Source organism: Scyliorhinus torazame, chromosome 9, assembly GCF_047496885.1.
Source record: "Scyliorhinus torazame isolate Kashiwa2021f chromosome 9, sScyTor2.1, whole genome shotgun sequence".
Classification (NCBI taxonomy): Eukaryota; Metazoa; Chordata; class Chondrichthyes; order Carcharhiniformes; family Scyliorhinidae; genus Scyliorhinus; species Scyliorhinus torazame.
The window spans coordinates 7,250,492-7,275,040 of record NC_092715.1 but is presented as its reverse complement, the minus strand read 5'-3'; the positions used below and the strand labels follow the sequence as shown (position 1 = coordinate 7,275,040).

The 24,549-nt window shown below is 58.3% G+C and overlaps 1 protein-coding gene across 1 annotated transcript in view; it reads right to left on the bottom strand.

Moving 5' to 3' along the window:
- The window catches only part of LOC140429943 (ciliogenesis and planar polarity effector 1-like), a 687,141-nt gene that overhangs the window by 419,675 nt on the left and 242,917 nt on the right, over positions 1-24,549 (bottom strand). Inside the window, exons 18-19 of the mRNA XM_072517533.1 lie at positions 17,205-17,419; positions 13,046-13,210 (exon numbers count right to left, since the gene is read on the bottom strand). Of these exons, the coding sequence (XP_072373634.1) occupies positions 13,046-13,210; positions 17,205-17,419 (380 nt within the window). The remainder of the gene's footprint in view (positions 1-13,045; positions 13,211-17,204; positions 17,420-24,549) is intronic.

The window sequence follows — 24,549 nt, the reverse complement described above, 5'->3', positions numbered from 1 at the left end:
AAGAGGGCGGGATCGAGGATCTGGAGAGAGGGCGGGATCGAGGATCTGGAGGGAGGGCGGGATTGAGGATCTGGAGAGGGCGGAGTCGAGGATCTGGAGAGAGGGCGGGGTCGAGGATCTGGAGAGGGCGGAGTCGAGGATCTGGAGAGAGGGCGGGGTCGAGGATCCGGAGGGAGGGCGGGATTGAGGATCTGGAGAGAGCGGAGTCGAGGACCTGGAGAGGGCGGGGTCGAATATCTGGAGAGAGGGTCGGGTCGAGGATCTGGAGAGGGCGGGATCGAGAATCTGGAGAGGGCGGGGTCGAGGATCTGGAGAGGGCGGGATCGAGAATCTGGAGAGGGCGGGATCGAGGATCTGGAGAGAGGGCAGGATCGAGGATCTGCAGAGAGGGCGGGGTCGAGGATCTGGAGAGAGGGCAGGATCGAGGATCTGCAGAGAGGGCGGGATCGAGGATCTGGAGAGAGGGCGGGGTCGAAGATCTGGAGAGAGGGCGGGGTCGAAGATCTGGAGCGAGGGCGGGATCGAGGGTCTGGAGAGGGCGGGGTCGAGGATCTGGAGATGGCGGGATCGAGGATCTGGAGAGAGGGCGGGGTCGAAGATCTGGAGCGAGGGCGGGGTCGAAGATCTGGAGCGAGGGCGGGATCGAGGGTCTGGAGAGGGCGGGGTCGAGGATCTGGAGATGGCGGGATCGAGGATCTGGAGAGAGGGCGGGGTCGAGGATCTGGAGATGGCGGGATCGAGGATCTGCAGAGAGGGTGGGATTGAGGGTTTGGTGAAAGGGCGGGTGATCCGGAGAGGGCAGGATTGAGGATCTGGAGGGGGCGGGATCGAGGATCTGGACAGGGCGGGGTCGAATATCTGGACAGAGGGTGGGGTCGAGGATCTGGAGAGGGCGGGATCGAGGATCTGGAGAGAGGGCAGGATCGAGGATCTGCAGAGAGGGCGGGATCGAGGATCTGGAGAGAGGGCGGGATCGAGGATCTGCAGAGAGGGCGGGATCGAGGATCTGGAGAGAGGGCGGGATCGAGGATCTGGAGAGAGGGCGGGGTCGAAGATCTGGAGAGAGGGCGGGATCGAGGATCTGCAGAGAGGGCGGGGTCGAGGATCTGGAGATGGCGGGGTTGAGAATCTGGGAAGAGGGCGGGATCGAGGATCTGGAGAGAGGGCGGGATCGAGGATCTGGAGAGAGGGCGGGATCGAGGATCTGGAGAGAGGGCGGGGTCGAAGATCTGGAGAGAGGGCGGGATCGAGGATCTGCAGAGAGGGCGGTATCGAGGATCTGGAGATGGCGGGGTTGAGAATCTGGGAAGAGGGCGGGATCGAGGATCTGGAGAGAGGGCGGGGTCGAGGATCTGGAGGGAGGGCGGGATTGAGGATCTGGAGACGGCGGAGTCGAGGATCTGGAGAGAGGGCGGGGTCGAGGATCTGGAGAGGGCGGAGTCAAGGATCTGGAGAGAGGGCGGGGTCGAGGATCCGGAGGGAGGGCGGGATTGAGGATCTGGAGAGAGCGGAGTCGAGGACCTGGAGAGGGCGGGGTCGAATATCTGGAGAGAGGGTCGGGTCGAGGATCTGGAGAGAGGGCGGGGTCGAATATCTGGAGAGAGGGTCGGGTCGCGGATCTGGAGAGAGGGCGGGGTCGAGGATCTGGAGAGGGCGATGTCGAGGATCTGGAGAGAGGGCGGGGTTGAGGATCTGGAGAGGGCGGGGTCGAGGATCTGGCGAGAGGGCGGGTTCAAAGATCTGGCGAGAGGGCGGGGTCAAAGATCTGGCGAGAGGGCGGGGTCAAAGATCTGGAGAGAGGGCGGGGTCAAGGATCTGGAGAGAGCGAGCGGGGTCGAGGATCTGGAGAGGGCGGGGTCGAGGATCTGGAGAGAGGGCGGGGTCAAGGATCTGGAGAGAGAGCGGGATCGAGGATTTGGAGAGGGCGGGGTCGAGGATCTGGAGAGAGGGGGGGTTGAATATCTGGTGACGGCGGGGTCGAATATCTGGAGAGAGGGTGGGATTGAGGGGCTGGAGAAAGGGCAGGTGATCCGGAGAGGGCAGGATTGAGGATCTGGAGGGGGCGGGATCGAGGATCTGGACAGGGCGGGGTCGAATATCTGGACAGAGGGTGGGGTCGAGGATCTGGAGGGGGCGGGATCGAGGATCTGGAGAGAGGGCAGGATCGTGGATCTGCAGAGAGGGCGGGGTCGAGGATCTGGAGAGAGGGCAGGATCGAGGATCTGGAGAGAGGGCGGGGTCGAAGATCTGGAGAGAGGGCGGGATCGAGGATCTGCAGAGAGGGCGGGATCGAGGATCTGGAGGGAGGGCGGGATTGAGGATCTGGAGAGGGCGGAGTCGAGGATCTGGAGAGAGGGCGGGGTCGAGGATCTGGAGAGGGCGGAGTCGAGGATCTGGAGAGAGGGCGGGGTCGAGGATCCGGAGGGAGGGCGGGATTGAGGATCTGGAGAGAGCGGAGTCGAGGACCTGGAGAGGGCGGGGTCGAATATCTGGAGAGAGGGTCGGGTCGAGGATCTGGAGAGGGCGGGATCGAGAATCTGGAGAGGGCGGGGTCGAGGATCTGGAGAGGGCGGGATCGAGAATCTGGAGAGGGCGGGATCGAGGATCTGGAGAGAGGGCAGGATCGAGGATCTGCAGAGAGGGCGGGGTCGAGGATCTGGAGAGAGGGCAGGATCGAGGATCTGCAGAGAGGGCGGGATCGAGGATCTGGAGAGAGGGCGGGGTCGAAGATCTGGAGAGAGGGCGGGGTCGAAGATCTGGAGCGAGGGCGGGATCGAGGGTCTGGAGAGGGCGGGGTCGAGGATCTGGAGATGGCGGGATCGAGGATCTGGAGAGAGGGCGGGGTCGAAGATCTGGAGCGAGGGCGGGGTCGAAGATCTGGAGCGAGGGCGGGATCGAGGGTCTGGAGAGGGCGGGGTCGAGGATCTGGAGATGGCGGGATCGAGGATCTGGAGAGAGGGCGGGGTCGAGGATCTGGAGATGGCGGGATCGAGGATCTGCAGAGAGGGTGGGATTGAGGGTTTGGTGAAAGGGCGGGTGATCCGGAGAGGGCAGGATTGAGGATCTGGAGGGGGCGGGATCGAGGATCTGGACAGGGCGGGGTCGAATATCTGGACAGAGGGTGGGGTCGAGGATCTGGAGAGGGCGGGATCGAGGATCTGGAGAGAGGGCAGGATCGAGGATCTGCAGAGAGGGCGGGATCGAGGATCTGGAGAGAGGGCGGGATCGAGGATCTGCAGAGAGGGCGGGATCGAGGATCTGGAGAGAGGGCGGGATCGAGGATCTGGAGAGAGGGCGGGGTCGAAGATCTGGAGAGAGGGCGGGATCGAGGATCTGCAGAGAGGGCGGGGTCGAGGATCTGGAGATGGTGGGGTTGAGAATCTGGGAAGAGGGCGGGATCGAGGATCTGGAGAGAGGGCGGGATCGAGGATCTGGAGAGAGGGCGGGATCGAGGATCTGGAGAGAGGGCGGGGTCGAAGATCTGGAGAGAGGGCGGGATCGAGGATCTGCAGAGAGGGCGGTATCGAGGATCTGGAGATGGCGGGGTTGAGAATCTGGGAAGAGGGCGGGATCGAGGATCTGGAGAGAGGGCGGGGTCGAGGATCTGGAGGGAGGGCGGGATTGAGGATCTGGAGACGGCGGAGTCGAGGATCTGGAGAGAGGGCGGGGTCGAGGATCTGGAGAGGGCGGAGTCAAGGATCTGGAGAGAGGGCGGGGTCGAGGATCCGGAGGGAGGGCGGGATTGAGGATCTGGAGAGAGCGGAGTCGAGGACCTGGAGAGGGCGGGGTCGAATATCTGGAGAGAGGGTCGGGTCGAGGATCTGGAGAGAGGGCGGGGTCGAATATCTGGAGAGAGGGTCGGGTCGCGGATCTGGAGAGAGGGCGGGGTCGAGGATCTGGAGAGGGCGATGTCGAGGATCTGGAGAGAGGGCGGGGTTGAGGATCTGGAGAGGGCGGGGTCGAGGATCTGGCGAGAGGGCGGGTTCAAAGATCTGGCGAGAGGGCGGGGTCAAAGATCTGGAGAGAGGGCGGGGTCAAGGATCTGGAGAGAGCGAGCGGGGTCGAGGATCTGGAGAGGGCGGGGTCGAGGATCTGGAGAGAGGGCGGGGTCAAGGATCTGGAGAGAGAGCGGGATCGAGGATTTGGAGAGGGCGGGGTCGAGGATCTGGAGAGAGGGGGGGTTGAATATCTGGTGACGGCGGGGTCGAATATCTGGAGAGAGGGTGGGATTGAGGGGCTGGAGAAAGGGCAGGTGATCCGGAGAGGGCAGGATTGAGGATCTGGAGGGGGCGGGATCGAGGATCTGGACAGGGCGGGGTCGAATATCTGGACAGAGGGTGGGGTCGAGGATCTGGAGGGGGCGGGATCGAGGATCTGGAGAGAGGGCAGGATCGTGGATCTGCAGAGAGGGCGGGGTCGAGGATCTGGAGAGAGGGCAGGATCGAGGATCTGGAGAGAGGGCGGGGTCGAAGATCTGGAGAGAGGGCGGGATCGAGGATCTGCAGAGAGGGCGGGATCGAGGATCTGGAGATGGCGGGGTTGAGAATCTGGGAAGAGGGCGTGATCGAGGATCTGGAGAGAGGGCGGGATCGAGGATCTGGAGGGAGGGCGGGATTGAGGACCTGGAGAGGGCGGAGTCGAGGATCTGGAGAGAGGGCGGGATCGAGGATCCGGAGGGAGGGCGGGATTGAGGATCTGGAGAGAGCGGAGTCGAGGACCTGGAGAGGGCGGGGTCGAATATCTGGAGAGAGGGTGGGGTCGAGGATCTGGAGAGAGGGTGGGGTCAAATATCTGGAGAGAGGGTGGGCTTGAGGGTTTGGAGAAAGGGCGGGTGATCCGGAGAGGGCAGGATTGAGGATCTGGAGGGGGCGGGATCGAGGATCTGGACAGGGTGGCGTCGAATATCTGGACAGAGGGTGGGATCGAGGATCTGGAGAGAGGGCGGGGTCGAGGATCTGGAGAGAGGGCAGGATCGAGGATCTGGAGAGGGCGGGGTCGAGGATCTGGAGAGGGCGGGATCGAGGATCTGGAGAGAGGGCAGGATTGAGGATCTGGAGAGGGCGGGATCGAGGATCTGGAGAGAGGGTAGGATCGAGGATCTGGAGAGGGCGGGATCGAGGATCTGCAGTGAGGGCTGGGTCGAGGATCTGGAGAGGGTGGGATCGAGGATCTGCAGAGAGGGCGGGGTCAAAGATCTGGAGCGAGGGCGGGATCGAGGATCTGCAGAGAGGGTGGGATCGAGGATCTGGAGATGGCGCGGTTGAGAATCTGGGAAGAGGGCGGGATCGAGGATCTGGAGAGAGGGCGGGATCGAGGATCTGGAGGGAGGGCGGGATTGAGGATCTGGAGAGGGCGGAGTCGAGGATCTGGAGAGAGGGCGGGGTCGAGGATCTGGAGAGGGCGGAGTCGTGGATCTGGAGAGCGGGCGGGGTCGAGGATCCGGAGGGAGGGCGGGATAGAGGATCTGGAGAGAGCGGAGTCGAGGACCTGGAGAGGGCGGGGTCGAATATCTGGAGAGAGGGTGGGGTGAGGATCTGGAGAGAGGGCGGGGTCGAGGATCTGGAGAGGGCGGTGTCGAGGATCTGGACCGAGGGCGGGGTCGAGGATCTGGAGAGAGGGCGGGGTCGAGGATCTGGAGAGAGGGCGTGGTCGAGGATCTGGAGAGGGCGGGTTCGAGGATCTGGAGAGAGGGCGGGGTCAAGGATCTGGAGAGAGGGCGGGGTCAAGGATCTGGAGAGAGAGAGCAGGGTCGAGGATCTGGAGAGGGCGGGGTCGAGGATCTGGAGAGAGGGCGGGGTCAAGGATCTGGAGAGAGGGCGGGGTCAAGGATCTGGAGAGAGAGCGGGATCGAGGATTTGGAGAGGGCGGGGTCGAGGATCTGGAGTGAGGGCGGGGTCAAGGATCTGGAGAGGGCGGGGTCGAGGATCTGGAGAGGGCGGGGTCGAGGATCTGGAGAGGGCGGGGTCGAGGATCTGGAGAGAGGGCAGGATCGAGGATCTGCAGAGAGGGCTGGGTCGAGGATCTGGAGAGGGCGGGATCGAGGATCTGGAGAGAGGGCGGGGTCGAAGATCTGGAGAGAGGGTGGGATTGAGGGTCTGGAGAAAGGGCGGGTGATCCGGAGAGGGCAGGATTGAGGATCTGAAGGGGGCGGGATCGAGGATCTGGACAGGGCGGGGTCGAATATCTGGAGATGGCGGGATCGAGGATCTGCAGAGAGGGTGGGATTGAGGGTTTGGAGAAAGGGCGGGTGATCCGGAGAGGGCAGGATTGAGGATCTGGAGGGGGCGGGATCGAGGATCTGGACAGGGCGGGGTCGAATATCTGGACAGAGGGTGGGGTCGAATATCTGGAGAGGGCGGGATCGAGGATCTGGAGAGAGGGCAGGATCAAGGATCTGCAGAGAAGGCGGGGTCGAGGATCTGGAGAGAGGGCAGGATCGAGGATCTGCAGAGAGGGCTGGGTCGAGGATCTGGAGAGGGCGGGATCGAGGATCTGGAGCGAGGGCGGGGTCGAAGATCTGGAGAGAGGGCGGGATCGAGGATCTGCAGAGAGGGCTGGATCGGGGATCTGGAGATGGCGGGGTTGAGAATCTGGGAAGAGGGCGGGATCGAGGATCTGGAGAGAGGGCGGGATCGAGGATCTGGAGGGAGGGCGGGATTGAGGATCTGGAGAGAGGGCAGGATCGAGGATCTGCAGAGAGGGCGGGGTCGAGGATCTGGAGATGGCGGGATCGAGGATCTGGAGAGAGGGCAGGATCGAGGATCTGCAGAGAAGGCGGGGTCGAGGATCTGGAGAGAGGGCAGGATCGAGGATCTGCAGAGAGGGCGGGGTCGAGGATCTGGAGAGAGGGCAGGATCGAGGATCTGCAGAGAGGGCGGGATCGGGGATCTGGAGATGGCGGGGTTGAGAATCTGGGAAGAGGGCGGGATCGAGGATCTGGAGAGAGGGCGGGATCGAGGATCTGGTGGGAGGGCGGGATTGAGGATCTGGAGAGGGCGGAGTCGAGGATCTGGAGAGAGGGCGGGATTGAGGGTTTGGAGAAAGGGCGGGTGATCCGGAGAGGGCAGGATTGAGGATCTGGAGGGGGCGGGATCGAGGATCTGGACAGGGTGGGGTCGAATATCAGGACAGAGGGTGGGATCGAGGATCTGGAGAGAGGGCGGGGTCGAGGATCTGGAGAGAGGGCAGGATCGAGGATCTGGAGAGGGCGGGGTCGAGGATCTGGAGAGGGCGGGATCGAGGATCTGGAGAGAGGGCAGGATCGAGGATCTGGAGAGGGCGGGATCGAGGATCTGCAGTGAGGGCTGGGTCGAGGATCTGGAGAGGGTGGGATCGAGGATCTGCAGAGAGGGCGGGGTCAAAGATCTGGAGAGAGGGCGGGATCGAGGATCTGCAGAGAGGGTGGGATCGAGGATCTGGAGATGGCGGGGTTGAGAATCTGGGAAGATGGCGGGATCGAGGATCTGGAGAGAGGGCGGGATCGAGGATCTGGAGGGAGGGCGGGATTGAGGATCTGGAGAGGGCGGAGTCGAGGATCTGGAGAGAGGGCGGGGTCGAGGATCTGGAGAGGGCGGAGTCGTGGATCTGGAGAGCGGGCGGGGTCGAGGATCCGGAGGGAGGGCGGGATTGAGGATCTGGAGAGAGCGGAGTCGAGGACCTGGAGAGGGCGGGGTCGAATATCTGGAGAGAGGGTGGGGTCGATGATCTGGAGAGAGGGCGGGGTCGAGGATCTGGAGAGGGCGGTGTCGAGGATCTGGAGAGAGGGCGGGGTCGAGGATCTGGAGAGAGGGCGGGGTCGAGGATCTAGAGAGAGGGCGGGGTCGAGGATCTGGAGAGGGCGGGTTCGAGGATCTGGAGAGAGGGCGGGGTCAAGGATCTGGAGAGAGGGCGGGGTCAAGGATCTGGAGAGAGAGAGCAGGGTCGAGGATCTGGAGAGGGCGGGGTCGAGGATCTGGAGAGAGGGCGGGGTCAAGGATCTGGAGAGAGAGCGGGATCGAGGATTTGGAGAGGGCGGGGTCAAGGATCTGGAGTGAGGGCGGGGTCAAGGATCTGGAGAGGGCGGGGTCGAGGATCTGGAGAGGGCGGGGTCGAGGATCTGGAGAGAGGGCAGGATCGAGGATCTGCAGAGAGGGCTGGGTCGAGGATCTGGAGAGGGCGGGATCGAGGATCTGGAGCGAGGGCGGGGTCGAAGATCTGGAGAGAGGGTGGGATTGAGGGTCTGGAGAAAGGGCGGGTGATCCGGAGAGGGCAGGATTGAGGATCTGGAGGGGGCGGGATCGAGGATCTGGACAGGGCGGGGTCGAATATCTGGAGATGGCGGGATCGAGGATCTGCAGAGAGGGTGGGATTGAGGGTTTGGAGAAAGGGCGGGTGATCCGGAGAGGGCAGGATTGAGGATCTGGAGGGGGCGGGATCGAGGATCTGGACAGGGCGGGGTCGAATATCTGGACAGAGGGTGGGGTCGAATATCTGGAGAGGGCGGGATCGAGGATCTGGAGAGAGGGCAGGATCGAGGATCTGCAGAGAAGGCGGGGTCGAGGATCTGGAGAGAGGGCAGGATCGAGGATCTGCAGAGAGGGCTGGGTCGAGGATCTGGAGAGGGCGGGATCGAGGATCTGGAGAGAGGGCGGGGTCGAAGATCTGGAGAGAGGGCGGGATCGAGGATCTGCAGAGAGGGCGGGATCGGTGATCTGGAGATGGCGGGGTTGAGAATCTGGGAAGAGGGCGGGATCGAGGATCTGGAGAGAGGGCGGGATCGAGGATCTGGAGGGAGGGCGGGATTGAGGATCTGGAGAGAGGGCAGGATCGAGGATCTGCAGAGAGGGCGGGGTCGAGGATCTGGAGATGGCGGGATCGAGGATCTGGAGAGAGGGCGGGGTCAAGGATCTGGAGAGGGCGGGGTCGAGGATCTGGAGAGAGGGCGGGGTCGAGGATCTGGAGAGAGGGCGGGGTCAAGGATCTGGAGAGAGAGAGCGGGGTCGAGGATCTGGAGAGGGCGGGGTCGAGGATCTGGAGAGAGGGCGGGGTCAAGGATCTGGAGAGAGGGCGGGGTCAAGGATCTGGAGAGAGAGCGGGATCGAGGATTTGGAGAGGGCGGGGTCGAGGATCTGGCGAGAGGGCGGGGTCAAATATCTGGTGAGGGCGGGGTCGAATATCTGGAGAGAGGGTGGGATTGAGGATCTGGAGGGGGCGGGATCGAGGATCTGGACAGGGCGGGGTCGAATATCTGGACAGAGGGTGGGGTCGAGGATCTGGAGAGGGCGGGATCGAGGATCTGGAGAGAGGGCAGGATCGAGGATCTGGAGAGAGGGCTGGGTCGAGGATCTGGAGAGGGCGGGGTCGAGGATCTGGAGAGAGGGCAGGATCGAGGATCTGGAGAGAGGGCGGGGTCGAGGATCTGGAGAGAGGGCAGGATCGAGGATCTGCAGAGAGGGCTGGGTCGAGGATCTGGAGAGGGCGGGATCGAGGATCTGGAGAGCGGGCGGGGTCGAAGATCTGGAGAGAGGGCGGGATCGAGGATCTGCAGAGAGGGCGGGATCGAGGATCTGGAGATGGCGGGGTTGAGAATCTGGGAAGAGGGCGGGATCGAGGATCTGGAGAGAGGGCGGGATCGAGGATCTAGAGGGAGGGCGGGATTGAGGATCTGGAGAGAGAGCGGGATCGAGGATTTGGAGAGGGCGGGGTCGAGGATCTGGAGTAAGGGCGGGGTCAAGGATCTGGAGAGGGCGGGGTCGAGGATCTGGAGAGGGCGGGGTCGAGGATCTGGAGAGAGGGCAGGATCGAGGATCTGCAGAGAGGGCTGGGTCGAGGATCTGGAGAGGGCGGGATCGAGGATCTGGAGAGCGGGTGGGGTCGAAGATCTGGAGAGAGGGCGGGGTCGAGGATCTGGAGAGAGGGCAGGATCGAGGATCTGGAGAGAGGGCGGGGTCGAGGATCTGGAGAGAGGGCGGGGTCAAGGATCTGGAGAGAGAGAGCGGGGTCGAGGATCTGGAGAGGGCGGGGTCGAGGATCTGGAGAGAGGGCGGGGTCAAGGATCTGGAGAGAGGGCGGGGTCAAGGATCTGCAGAGAGGGCGGGGTCGAGGATCTGGAGATGGCGGGATCGAGGATCTGGAGAGAGGGCGGGGTCAAGGATCTGGAGAGGGCGGGGTCGAGGATCTGGAGAGGGCGCGATCGAGAATCTGGAGAGAGGGCAGGGTCGAGGATCTGGAGAGGGCAGGGTCGAGGATCTGGAGAGGGCAGGGTCGAGGATCTGGAGAGGGCAGGGTCGAGGATCTGGAGAGAGGGTGGGGTCGAGGATCTGGAGAGAGGTCGGGGTCGAGGATCTGGAGAGAGGGAGGGGTCGAGGATCTGGAGAGGGCGGGATCGAGGATCTGGAGAGGGCGGGATCGAGGATCTGGAGAGAGGGCAGGATCGAGGATCTGGAGAGGGCGGGATCGAGGATCTGGAGAGGGCGGGGTCGAAGACCTGGAGAGGGCGGGGTCGAAGATCTGGAGAGAGGGCGGGGTCGAGGATCTGGAGGGAGGGCGGGATCGAGGATCTGGAGAGAGGGCAGGATGGAGGATCTGGAGAGAGGGCAGGATGGAGGATCTGGAGAGAGGGCGGGGTCGAGGATCTGGAGAGAGGGTGGGGTCGAGGATCTGGAGAGGGCGGGCCGAGGATCTGGAGAGGGCGGAATCGAGAATCTGGAGAGGGCGGGATCGAGGATCTGGAGAGAGGGCAGGATCGAGGATCTGCAGAGAGGGCGGGGTCGAGGATCTGGAGAGAGGGCGGGATCGAGGATCTGCAGAGAGGGCGGGATCGAGGATCTGGAGATGGCGGGGTTGAGGATCTGGGAAGAGGGCGGGATCGAGGATCTGGAGAGAGGGCGGGGTCGAGGATCTGGAGGGAGGGCGGGGTTGAGGATCTGGAGAGGGCAGGGTCGAGGATCTGCAGAGAGGGCGGGGTCGAGGATCTGGAGAGGGCAGGGTCGAGGATCAGGAGAGGGCGGGATCGAGGATCTGGAGAGAGGGCGGGATCGAGGATCTGGGAAGAGGGCGGGGTTGAGGATCTGGGAAGAGGGCGGGATCGAGGATCTGGAGATAGGGCGGGGTCGAAGATCTGGAGAGAGGGCGGGGTCGAGGATCTGGAGAGAGGGCGGGATCGAGGATCTGCAGAGAGGGCGGGATCGAGGATCTGAAGATGGCGGGGTTGAGGATCTGGGAAGAGGGCGGGGTTGAGGATCTGGGAAGAGGGCGGGATCGAGGATCTGGAGAGAGGGCGGGGTCGAGGATCTGGAGGGAGGGCGGGGTTGAGGATCTGGAGAGGGCGGGGTTGAGGATCTGGAGATGGCGGGGTTGAGGATCTGGGAAGAGGGCTGGATCGAGGATCTGGAGAGAGGGCGGGGTCGAGGATCCGGCGGGAGGGCGGGATTGAGGATCTGGGAAGAGGGCGGGATCGAGGATCTGGAGAGGGCGGGGTTGAGGATCTGGAGAGAGGGCGGGGTCGAGGATCCGGAGGGAGGACAGGGTCGAGGATCCAAAGGGTGGGCAGGGTCAAGGATATGAAAAGAGTGCGGGGCCACCGATATTGTGGACTGGGTGTTGTGCAATGAGAAAGGATTAGTTAGCAGTGTAGTTGTGAGAGAACCCTTGGGGATGAGTGACCATAACATGGTAGAATTCTTTCTCAAGGTTGATAGTGAGTTAGTTGATTCTGAGACCAAGGTCCTGAATCCCAATAAAGGTAACTATGATGGTATGTGGCACGGTGGCACAGTGGTTAGCACTGCTGCCTCAGCGCCAGGGTCCCAGGTTCAATTCCAGCCTCGGGTCACTAACTGAGCGGAGTCTGCACGTTCTCCCCGTGTCTGCGTGGGTTCCTCCGGGTGCTCCGGTTTCCTCCCACAGTCCAATGATGTGCAGGTTAGGTGGATTGGCCATGGTAAAATTGTCCCTTAGTGCTCAAAGATTAGGTGGGGTTACAGGTTTACAGAGGGTCGGTGCAGACGTGATGGGCTGAATGGCCTCCTTCTGCCCTGTAGGGATTCTATGATGGACTGGGAAACAATACTGAAAGGAAGGACAGCGGACAGGCAATGGCAGCATTCAAGGCGTGAACTCCAAAAGTTGTTTATTCCTATTTGGCGCAAGAGTAGAAAGGGAGCTGTGGCCAAACCATGGCTTACAGTGAAATTGGAGATAGTATTAGATTCAAAGGAGAGGCAAACAAATTAGCAAGAAAAAGCAATAGACCGGAGGATTGGGAACAGTTTACAATTCAGCAAAGGCAGACCAAGGGAATGATTAAGAAGGGAAAGTACAATTTGAAAGAAAACTCGCAGGGAACAGAAAAACTAACTGTAAAAGTTTCTATAGGTATGTAAAAATAGAATAAGATTAATAAAAACTAATGTAGGCCCCTTACAGTCAGAAACAGGGAAATTCATAACAGGGAACAAAGAAATGGCTGAGGAACTAAATTCATACTTTGCTTCAGTCTTCACCAAGGGAGACATGAATAATGTCCGGAGGTTCCGAGAAACACAGGTTTTGGTGAGGAGCTGAAGGAAATTAGTATCAGTAACGAAATTAGGGAAATTAATGGGATTTGTTATAACCTGCACTATGGATCCCATCGGGGTAAACCTTTTAGGACTGAGGTGAGGAGAAATATCTTCACCCAGAGAGCGGTGAATCTGTGGAATTCACTCCCACAGAAAGTAGTTGTGGCCAAAACGCTGTGTAATTTCAAGAAGGAATTAGATACAGCTCTTGGGGCGAAAGGGGTTAAGGGATATGGGGGGGGAGGCGGGATCAGGGTGTTGAACCTGATGATCAGCCAGGATCATAATGAATGGGGTACCAGGCTCGAAGGGTTGAATGGCCTCGTCCTGCTCCTATTTTCTAGGTTTCTATGTATATGAAGGGAGGGCGGGTGTATCTGAAAGCTGCAGTTATCTTAGCCCCCTGACCACTTCCCCTCAGAAAAAGCCCTATTTTCCGATCAGAGGCTGAAACAGGAGTTGAAAATGTCTCGTTGGGAGCAATTCCTGCCAGTCTGATTTACCTTATTCATGACTTTTTGACCATATCGGAGTTTGTCAATATACCAGTGGGCTGCTGGCAGGGAGCAGCGAGAAGCCCTGAAGAGCATGAGGAGCTGCTGAAGGACGACAGACACCTTCTGCCGAGCAGCTTTCTCCGTCGCTAACCCAGAGTCCAGTCCAATGCTCTGGAGATGGAAGAGACCATTAATTATAAACAACAACATTCAGTCAGTCACAGCATAGTCACAAATGTCACTCTGTCTTCTCATCCTCCACCCTGCATTCTGCCAGTGTTACAATCCAATCACTCGCCAGAGATACACATGGGGAAGAGGGCCGACGCCCAGGCTTTCGCTTCTCTAATCACACGCCAGAGAATCCTGCCCGGCTGGCGATCGGCAACACCACCCACAGCTGGCTGGCAGACCTGCCGGAATTTCTCCATCTGGAGAAGGTCAAATACACCATCCGAGGGTTGGAGTCCCGAAAGACGTGCTGTTGGGTGAATTGGACATTCTGAATTCTCTCTCTGTGTACAAAGAACAAAGAAATGTACAGCACAGGAACAGGCCCTTCGGCCCTCCAAGCCCGTGCCGACCATGCTTCCCGACTAAACTACAATCTTCTACACTTCCTGGGTCCGTATCCCTCTATTCCCATCCTATTCATATATTTGTCAAGATGCCCCTTAAACGTCACTATCGTCCCTGCTTCCACCACCTCCTCCGGTAGCGAGTTCCAGGCACCCACTACCCTCTGCGTAAAAAACTTGCCTCGTACATCTACTCTAAACCTTGCCCCTCTCACCTTAAACCTATGCCCCCTAGTAATTGACCCCTCTACCCTGGGGAAAAAGCCTCTGTCTATCCACTCTGTCTATGCCCCTCATAATTTTGGAGACCTCTATCAGGTCGCCCCTCAACCTCCTTCGTTCCAGTGAGAACAAACCGAGTTTATTCAACTGCTCCTCATAGCTAATGCCCTCCATACCAGGCAACATTCTGGTAAATCTCGTCTGCACTCTCTCTAAAGCCTCCACATCCTTCTGGTAATGTGGCGACCAGAATTGAACACTATACTCCAAGTGTGGCCTAACTAAGGTTCTATACAGCTGCAACATGACTTGCCAATTCTTATACTCAATGCCCCGGCCAATGAAGGCAAGCGTGCCTTATGTCTTCTTGACTACCTTCTCCACCTGTGTTGCCCCTTTCAGTGACCTGTGGGCCTGTACACCTAGATCTCTCTGACTTTCAATACTCTTGAAGGTTCTACCATTCACTCTATATTCCCTACCTGCATTAGACCTTCCAAAATGCATTACCTCACATTTGTCCGGATTAAACTCCATCTGCCATCTCTCCGCCCAAGTCTCCAAACAATCTAAATCCTGCCGTATCCTCCGACAGTCCTCATCGCTATCCGCAATTCCACCAACCTTTGTGTCGTCTGCAAACTTACTAATCAGACCAGTTACATTCTACGAACAGCAAAGGTCCCAACACTGATCCCTGCGGAACACCACTAATCACAGCTCTCCAATTAGAAAAGCACCCTTCCATTGCTACTCTCTACCTTCTATGACCTAGCCAGTTCTGTATCCACCTTGCCAGCTCACCCCTGATCCCGTGTGACTTCACCTTTTGTACCAGTCTACCACGAGAGACTTTGTCAAATGCCTTACTGAAGTCCATATATATAGACAACATCTACTGCCCTACTTGCATCAATCATCTTAGTGACCTCCTCGAAAAACTCTATCAAGTTAGTGAGACACGACCTCCCCTTCACAAAACCATGCTGCCTCTCACAAATACGTCCATTTGCTTCCAAATGGGAGTAGATCCTGTCTCGAAGAATTCTCTCCAGTAATTTCCCGACCACTGACGTAAGGCTCACCGGCCTGTAGTTCCCTGGATTATCCTTGCTACCCTTCTTAAACAGAGGAACAACATTGGCTATTCTCCAGTCCTCCGGGACATCACCTGAAGACAGTGAGGATCCAAAGATTTCTGTCAAGGCCTCAGCAATTTCCTCTCCAGCCTCCTTCAGTATTCTGGGGTAGATCCCATCAGGCCCTGGACCCTTATCTACCTTAATATTTTTCAAGACGCCTAACACCTCGTCTTTTTGGATCTCAATGTGACCCAGGTTATCTACACCCCCTTCTCCAGACTCAACATCCACCAATTCCTTCTCTTTGGTGAATACTGATGCAAAGTATTCATTTAGTACCTCGCCCATTTCCTCTGGCTCCACACATAGATTCCCTTGCCTGTCCTTCAGTGGGCCAACCCTTTCCCTGGCTACCCTCTTGCTTTTTATGTACGTGTAAAAAGCCTTGGGATTTTCCTTAACCCTATTTGCCAATGACTTTTCGTGACCCCTTCTCGCCCTCCTGACTCCTTGCATAAGTTCCTTCCTACTTTCCTGATATTCCACGCAGGCTTCGTCTGTTCCCAGCCTTTTAGCCCTGACAAATGCCTCCTTTTTCTTTTTGACGAGGCCTACAATATCTCTCGTTATCCAAGGTTCCCGAAATTTGCATATTTATCCTTCTTCCTCACAGGAACATGTCGGTCCTGAATTCCTTGCAACTGACACTTGAAAGCCTCCCACATGTCAGATGTTGATTTACCCTCAAACATCCACCCCCAATCTAGGTTCTTCAGTTCCCGCCTAATATTGTTATAATTAGCCTTCCCCCAATTTAGCACATTCACCCTAGGACCACTCTTATCCTTGTCCACCAGCACTTTAAAACTTACTGAATTGTGGTCACTGTTCCCGAAATGCTCCCCTACTGAAACTTCTACCACCTGGCCGGGCTCATTCCCCAATACCAGGTCCAGTACCGCCCCTTCCCTAGTTGGACTGTCTACATATTGTTTTAAGAAGCCCTCCTGGATGCTCCTTACAAACTCCGCCCCGTCTAAGCCCCTGGCACTAAGTGAGTCCCAGTCAATATTGGGGAAGTTGAAGTCTCCCATCACCACAACCCTGTTGTTTTTACTCTTTTCCAAAATCTGTCTACCTATCTGCTTCTCTATCTCCTGCTGGCTGTTGGGAGGCCTGTAGTAAACCCCCAACATTGTGACTGCACCCTTCTTATTCCTGATCTCTACCCATATAGCCTCACTGCCCTCTGAGGTGTCCTCCCGCAGTACAGCTGTGATATTCTCCCTAACCAGTAGCGCAACTCCGCCACCCCTTTTACATCCCCCTCTATCCCGCCTGAAACATCTAAATCCTGGAACGTTTAGCTGCCAATCCCGTCCTTCCCTTAACCAGGTCTCTGTAATGGCAACAACATCATAGTTCCAAGTAGTAATCCAAGCTCTAAGTTCATCTGCCTTACCGTAATACTTCTTGCATTAAAACATATGCACTTCAGGCCACCAGACCCGCTGTGTTCAGCAACTTCTCCCCGTCTGCTCTGCCTCAGGGCCACACTGTCCCTATTCCCTAGTTCTCCCTCAATGCTCTCACCTTCTGACCTATTGCTCCGGTGCCCACCCCTCTGCCATACTAGTTTAAACACTCCCGTACAGGCGCCGGAATGTGGCGACTAGGAGCTTTTCACAGTAACTCCATTGCAGTGTTAATGTAAGCCTGCTTATGATCATAACGATTATCATATCTCCTGCCTTGGAAAGTCTCCCTCTTGTTCCTGCAATTCTCTGCCAGCTCCTTTGGCCTACGGACGTTTGAAGCCTCAGTTTGGAGTTACAGTACTTGAATGTGATTTATAAGGTCATCTCTTCCTCAAGCTGCTCCCAATGGCTAAGCCCCAGGTCCTGAGGGTGTATTGATAAAGGACTGTGATATCACTGCAATGCAGTCATAAAATCACTGTTCACACACTTCCACAAGTCAGATAGCTATAGTCCCAGATGACCACAGGTTGCTTTCCCCTTCGAGAGGGAGATCTGACTGGTGGTGATTTAACCCGAGGATCCCCACACCTCAGGAAAGGGGCAAGGTAGAGAAGGTGGAACCTTCAGGAATAGCCTCACCGGTTTGGGAATTGAACCCACGCTGCTGGCCTCGCCCTGAGTTATGAACCAGCCGTCCAGCCGACTGAGCAACACACTGTGTGCTGACTGGACAGAAGCTTCATTAGGCCAAAGCTGGTGGCACTCAGCCTAGCTGTGCCAGTTCACGTTACCCCAAGCTTACCTCACTGTCGATGGCTGGCTGCGGACAGTATAACGGAGGCGCAGGCAGGTATAGACCATCAGGTACCAGCCCCGGCAAACTGCTACCATAATCCTTTGCAGTCTGCATCAAAAGTTCAAAAGTCTCTGTAATCACATCTGCATCGACCATCACGGCCGCTTTGAGGATCTCCTGGAGCGACCCGAACAACACTTCTCCATCCTCCTCAACGCACCCTGCAATGAGAGAGGGGAAATACAGAAACAGCAAAATCATCCTACTGACTAACACCCCACTCATTGTGTTCCATGGAGATGATGCAGACGGGGCAGTCAATGCCCCGAGGAGCCGAAGGGGTAACAGCACCCCACATACTCAGCAAAATACTCTGTTCCCCAACGCACCATGGGTCAAACCTTGGGCGCAATTCTCCCATCGGGAGACTAAGTCCCGACGCCGCAGTGAAAACCGGAGTGTTTCACTCCAGCGTGGGAGCCCGCTCCCAGCCCCCTATTCTCCCACCACCCGGAGCGGCGTCGCGTCATTTACGCACGCCGGGCATTGGCACCGCGTAAAAGCGGCGCCGCGTAAATGACGTGCCTGCTGCCGTGTCACTGGCGTCACCCGCGCATGCGCGGTTGCCGTTCTCCCCGAGGCTGCCCCGCAAGGAGATGACGGATGGATGTTGCGGGGCGGCGGAGGAAAGGAGGTCCTCATTCCGAGAGGCCGGCCTGCCGATCGGTGGGCACCGATCGTGGCCAGACCCCATTTGAGGCCCCCACCCGGTGCAGGAACCCCCTCCCCCCCCACAGGCGGCCCCCCAGTGTTCCCGCGCTGTTCCCGCCGGCAGCGACCAGGTGTGGACGGCGCCGGCGGGAACCTGTGGTGTTGGGCAGGCCGCTCGGCCCATCCGGGCCGGAGAATCGCCGCTCGCCCGTTACAAACGCCGAGTCTCCCAGCGGGCAGCCGAGATTCTCGCCACGCCGGTTTGGGGAGGTGGGAGAATCGCGTGCAGGCGTCGGGGCAGCGTGGCGAGACACGCGCGGCACCCTGGCGATACTCCCACCCGGCGTGGGGGGGGGGGGAATTCCGCCCCATATCTTTCCAGAGGCCCGAGTCAATGGCGGTAAATATGCAAACACAGGGAGCCACAAAGAATCAAAAGGGTGAGAAGTACAGCAACCCGTGTGCTGACCAGACATGTACACACTCCCCGTCTCTGTACACACTCCCCGTCTCTGTACACACTCCCCGTCACTGTACACACTCCCCGTCTCTGTACACACTCCCCGTCACTGTACACACTCCCCGTCTCTGTACACACTCCCCGTCACTGTACACACTCCCCGTCTCTGTACACACTCCCCGTCACTGTACACACTCCCCGTCTCTGTACACACTCCCCGTCTCTGTACACACTCCCCGTCTCTGTACACACTCCCCGTCTCTGTACACACTCCCCGTCTCTGTACACACTCCCCGTCACTGTACACACTCCCCGTCTCTGTACACACTCCCCGTCTCTGTACACACTCCCCGTCTCTGTACACACTCCCCGTCTATGTACACACTCCCCGTCTCTGTACACACTCCCCGTCTCTGTACACACTCCCCGTCTCTGTACACACTCCCCGTCTCTGTACACACTCCCCGTCACTGTACACACTCCCCGTCTCTGTACACACTCCCCGTCTCTGTACACACTCCCCGTCTCTGTACACACTCCCCGTCTCTGTACACACTCCCCGTCTCTGTACACACTCCCCGTCTCTGTACACACTCCCCGTCTCTGTACACACTCCCCGTCTCTGTACACACTCCCCGTCTCTGTACACACTCCCCGTCTCTGTACACACTCCCCGTCACTGTACACACTCCCCGTCACTGTACACTCTCCCCGTCTCTGTACACTCTCCCCGTCTCTGTACACACTCCCCGTCTCTGTACACACTCCCCGTCACTGTACACACTCCCCGTCACTGTACACACTCCCCGTCACTGTACACTCTCCCCGTCTCTGTACACTCTCCCCTATCACTGTACACACTCCCCGTCACTGTACACACTCCCCGTCTCTGTACACACTCCCCGTCTCTGTACACACTCCCCGTCTCTGTACACACTCCCCGTCTCTGTACACACTCCCCGTCTCTGTACACACTCCCCGTCTCTGTACACACTCCCCGTCTCTGTACACACTCCCCGTCTCTGTACACACTCCCCGTCACTGTACACACTCCCCGTCTCTGTACACACTCCCCGTCTCTGTACACACTCCCCGTCTCTGTACACACTCCCCGTCTCTGTACACACTCCCCGTCACTGTACACACTCCCCGTCTCTGTACACACTCCCCGTCTCTGTACACACTCCCCGTCTCTGTACACACTCCCCGTCTCTGTACACACTCCCCGTCTCTGTACACACTCCCCGTCTCTGTACACACTCCCCGTCTCTGTACACACTCCCCGTCACTGTACACACTCCCCGTCTCTGTACACACTCCCCGTCTCTGTACACACTCCCCGTCTCTGTACACACTCCCCGTCTCTGTACACACTCCCCGTCTCTGTACACACTCCCCGTCTCTGTACACACTCCCCGTCTCTGTACACACTCCCCGTCTCTGTACACACTCCCCGTCTCTGTACACACTCCCCGTCTCTGTACACACTCCCCGTCTCTGTACACACTCCCCGTCACTGTACACACTCCCCGTCACTGTACACTCTCCCCGTCTCTGTACACTCTCCCCGTCTCTGTACACACTCCCCGTCTCTGTACACACTCCCCGTCACTGTACACACTCCCCGTCACTGTACACACTCCCCGTCACTGTACACTCTCCCCGTCTCTGTACACTCTCCCCTATCACTGTACACACTCCCCGTCACTGTACACACTCCCCGTCTCTGTACACACTCCCCGTCTCTGTACACACTCCCCGTCTCTGTACACACTCCCCGTCTCTGTACACACTCCCCGTCACTGTACACACTCCCCGTCACTGTACACTCTCCCCGTCTCTGTACACTCTCCCCTATCACTGTACACACTCCCCGTCTCTGTACACTCTCCCCGTCTCTGTACACTCTCCCCTATCACTGTACACACTCCCCGTCACTGTACACACTCCCCGTCACTGTACACACTCCCCGTCACTGTACACTCTCCCCGTCTCTGTACACTCTCCCCTATCACTGTACACACTCCCCGTCTCTGTACACTCTCCCCGTCTCTGTACACTCTCCCCTATCACTGTACACACTCCCCGTCACTGTACACACTCCCCGTCACTGTACACACTCCCCGTCACTGTACACACTCCCCGTCTCTGTACACACTCCCCGTCTCTGTACACACTCCCCGTCTCTGTACACACTCCCCGTCTCTGTACACACTCCCCGTCTCTGTACACACTCCCCGTCTCTGTACACACTCCCCGTCACTGTACACACTCCCCGTCACTGTACACTCTCCCCGTCTCTGTACACTCTCCCCGTCTCTGTACACACTCCCCGTCTCTGTACACACTCCCCGTCACTGTACACACTCCCCGTCACTGTACACACTCCCCGTCACTGTACACTCTCCCCGTCTCTGTACACTCTCCCCTATCACTGTACACACTCCCCGTCACTGTACACACTCCCCGTCTCTGTACACACTCCCCGTCTCTGTACACACTCCCCGTCTCTGTACACACTCCCCGTCTCTGTACACACTCCCCGTCACTGTACACACTCCCCGTCACTGTACACTCTCCCCGTCTCTGTACACTCTCCCCTATCACTGTACACACTCCCCTATCACTGTACACACTCCCCGTCTCTGTACACTCTCCCCTATCACTGTACACACTCCCCGTCACTGTACACACTCCCCGTCACTGTACACACTCCCCGTCACTGTACACTCTCCCCGTCTCTGTACACTCTCCCCTATCACTGTACACACTCCCCGTCTCTGTACACTCTCCCCGTCTCTGTACACTCTCCCCTATCACTGTACACACTCCCCGTCACTGTACACACTCCCCGTCACTGTACACACTCCCCGTCACTGTACACACTCCCCGTCTCTGTACACTCTCCCCGTCTCTGTACACACTCCCCGTCTCTGTACACACTCCCCGTCTCTGTACACACTCCCCGTCTCTGTACACTCTCCCCTATCACTGTACACACTCCCCGTCTCTGTACACACTCCCCGTCTCTGTACACACTCCCCGTCTCTGTACACTCTCCCCGTCTCTGTACACACTCCCCGTCACTGTATACTCTCCCCGTCTCTGTACACACTCCCCGTCACTGTACACACTCCCCGTCTCTGTACACTCTCCCCGTCTCTGTACACACTCCCCGTCTCTGTACACACTCCCCGTCTCTGTACACACTCCCCGTCACTGTATACTCTCCCCGTCTCTGTACACACTCCCCGTCACTGTATACTCTCCCCGTCTCTGTACACACTCCCCGTCACTGTACACACTCCCCGTCACTGTACACTCTCCCCGTCACTGTACACACTCCCCGTCTCTGTACACACTCCCCGTCTCTGTACACACTCCCCGTCTCTGTACACACTCCCCGTCTCTGTACACACTCCCCGTCTCTGTACACACTCCCCGTCACTGTACACACTCCCCGTCTCTGTACACACTCCCCGTCTCTGTACACACTCCCCGTCTCTGTACACTCTCCCCGTCTCTGTACACACTCCCCGTCTCTGTACACACTCCCCGTCTCTGTACACACTCCCCGTCACTGTATACTCTCCCCGTCTCTGTACACACTCCCCGTCACTGTATACTCTCCCCGTCTCTGTACACACTCCCCGTCACTGTACACACTCCCCGTCACTGTACACTCTCCCCGTCACTGTACACACTCCCCGTCTCTGTACACACTCCCCGTCTCTGTACACACTCCCCGTCTCTGTACACACTCCCCGTCTCTGTACACACTCCCCGTCACTGTACACACTCCCCGTCTCTGTACACACTCCCCGTCTCTGTACACACTCCCCGTCTCTGTACACACTCCCCGTCACTGTACACACTCCCCGTCACTGTACACACTCCCCGTCTCTGTACACACTCCCCGTCTCTGTACACACTCCCCGTCTCTGTACACACTCCCCGTCTCTGTACACACTCCCCGTCACTGTACACACTCCCCGTCTCTGTACACACTCCCCGTCTCTGTACACACTCCCCGTCTCTGTACACACTCCCCGTCTCTGTACACTCTCCCCGTCTCTGTACACTCTCCCCGTCTCTGTACACTCTCCCCGTCTCTGTACACTCTCCCCGTCTCTGTACACTCTCCCCTATCACTGTACACACTCCCCGTCTCTGTACACACTCCCCGTCTCTGTACACACTCCCCGTCTCTGTACACTCTCCCCGTCTCTGTACACACTCCCCGTCTCTGTACACACTCCCCGTCTCTGTACACACTCCCCGTCTCTGTACACACTCCCCGTCACTGTACACACTCCCCGTCACTGTACACACTCCCCGTCTCTGTACACACTCCCCGTCTCTGTACACACTCCCCGTCTCTGTACACACTCCCCGTCTCTGTACACACTCCCGTCTCTGTACACTCTCCCCGTCTCTGTACACTCTCCCCGTCTCTGTACACTCTCCCCGTCTCTGTACACTCTCCCCGTCTCTGTACACTCTCCCCTATCACTGTACACACTCCCCGTCTCTGTACACACTCCCCGTCTCTGTACACACTCCCCGTCTCTGTACACTCTCCCCGTCTCTGTACACACTCCCCGTCTCTGTACACACTCCCCGTCTCTGTACACTCTCCCCGTCTCTGTACACACTCCCCGTCTCTGTACACACTCCCCGTCTCTGTACACTCTCCCCGTCTCTGTACACACTCCCCGTCTCTGTACACACTCCCCGTCTCTGTACACACTCCCCGTCTCTGTACACACTCCCCGTCTCTGTACACACTCCCCGTCTCTGTACACTCTCCCCTATCACTGTACACACTCCCCGTCTCTGTACACACTCCCCGTCTCTGTACACTCTCCCCGTCTCTGTACACACTCCCCGTCTCTGTACACACTCCCCGTCTCTGTACACACTCCCCGTCTCTGTACACTCTCCCCTATCACTGTACACTCTCCCCGTCTCTGTACACTCTCCCCGTCTCTGTACACACTCCCCGTCTCTGTACACACTCCCCGTCTCTGTACACTCTCCCCGTCTCTGTACACACTCCCCGTCTCTGTACACACTCCCCGTCTCTGTACACACTCCCCGTCTCTGTACACTCTCCCCGTCTCTGTACACACTCCCCGTCTCTGTACACACTCCCCGTCTCTGTACACACTCCCCGTCTCTGTACACTCTCCCCTATCACTGTACACTCTCCCCGTCTCTGTACACTCTCCCCGTCTCTGTACACACTCCCCGTCTCTGTACACACTCCCCGTCTCTGTACACTCTCCCCGTCTCTGTACACACTCCCCGTCTCTGTACACACTCCCCGTCTCTGTACACACTCCCCGTCTCTGTACACTCTCCCCGTCTCTGTACACACTCCCCGTCTCTGTACACACTCCCCGTCTCTGTACACACTCCCCGTCTCTGTACACACTCCCCGTCTCTGTACACACTCCCCGTCTCTGTACACACTCCCCGTCTCTGTACACTCTCCCCTATCACTGTACACTCTCCCCGTCTCTGTACACTCTCCCCGTCTCTGTACACACTCCCCGTCTCTGTACACACTCCCCGTCTCTGTACACACTCCCCGTCTCTGTACACACTCCCCGTCTCTGTACACACTCCCCGTCTCTGTACACACTCCCCGTCTCTGTACACACTCCCCGTCTCTGTACACTCTCCCCTATCACTGTACACACTCCCCGTCACTGTACACTCTCCCCGTCTCTGTACACACTCCCCGTCTCTGTACACTCTCCCCTATCACTGTACACTCTCCCCTATCACTGTACACTCTCCCCTATCACTGTACACTCTCCCCGTCACTGTACACTCTCCCCTATCACTGTACACTCTCCCCTATCACTGTACACTCTCCCCTATCACTGTACACTCTCCCCTATCACTGTACACTCTCCCCTATCACTGTACACTCTCCCCTATCACTGTACACTCTCCCCTATCACTGTACACTCTCCCCTATCACTGTACACTCTCCCCGTCACTGTACACTCTCCCCTATCACTGTACACTCTCCCCTATCACTGTACACTCTCCCCTATCACTGTACACACTCCCCGTCACTGTACACTCTCCCCTATCACTGTACACTCTCCCCTATCACTGTACACTCTCCCCTATCACTGTACACACTCCCCGTCTCTGTACACACTC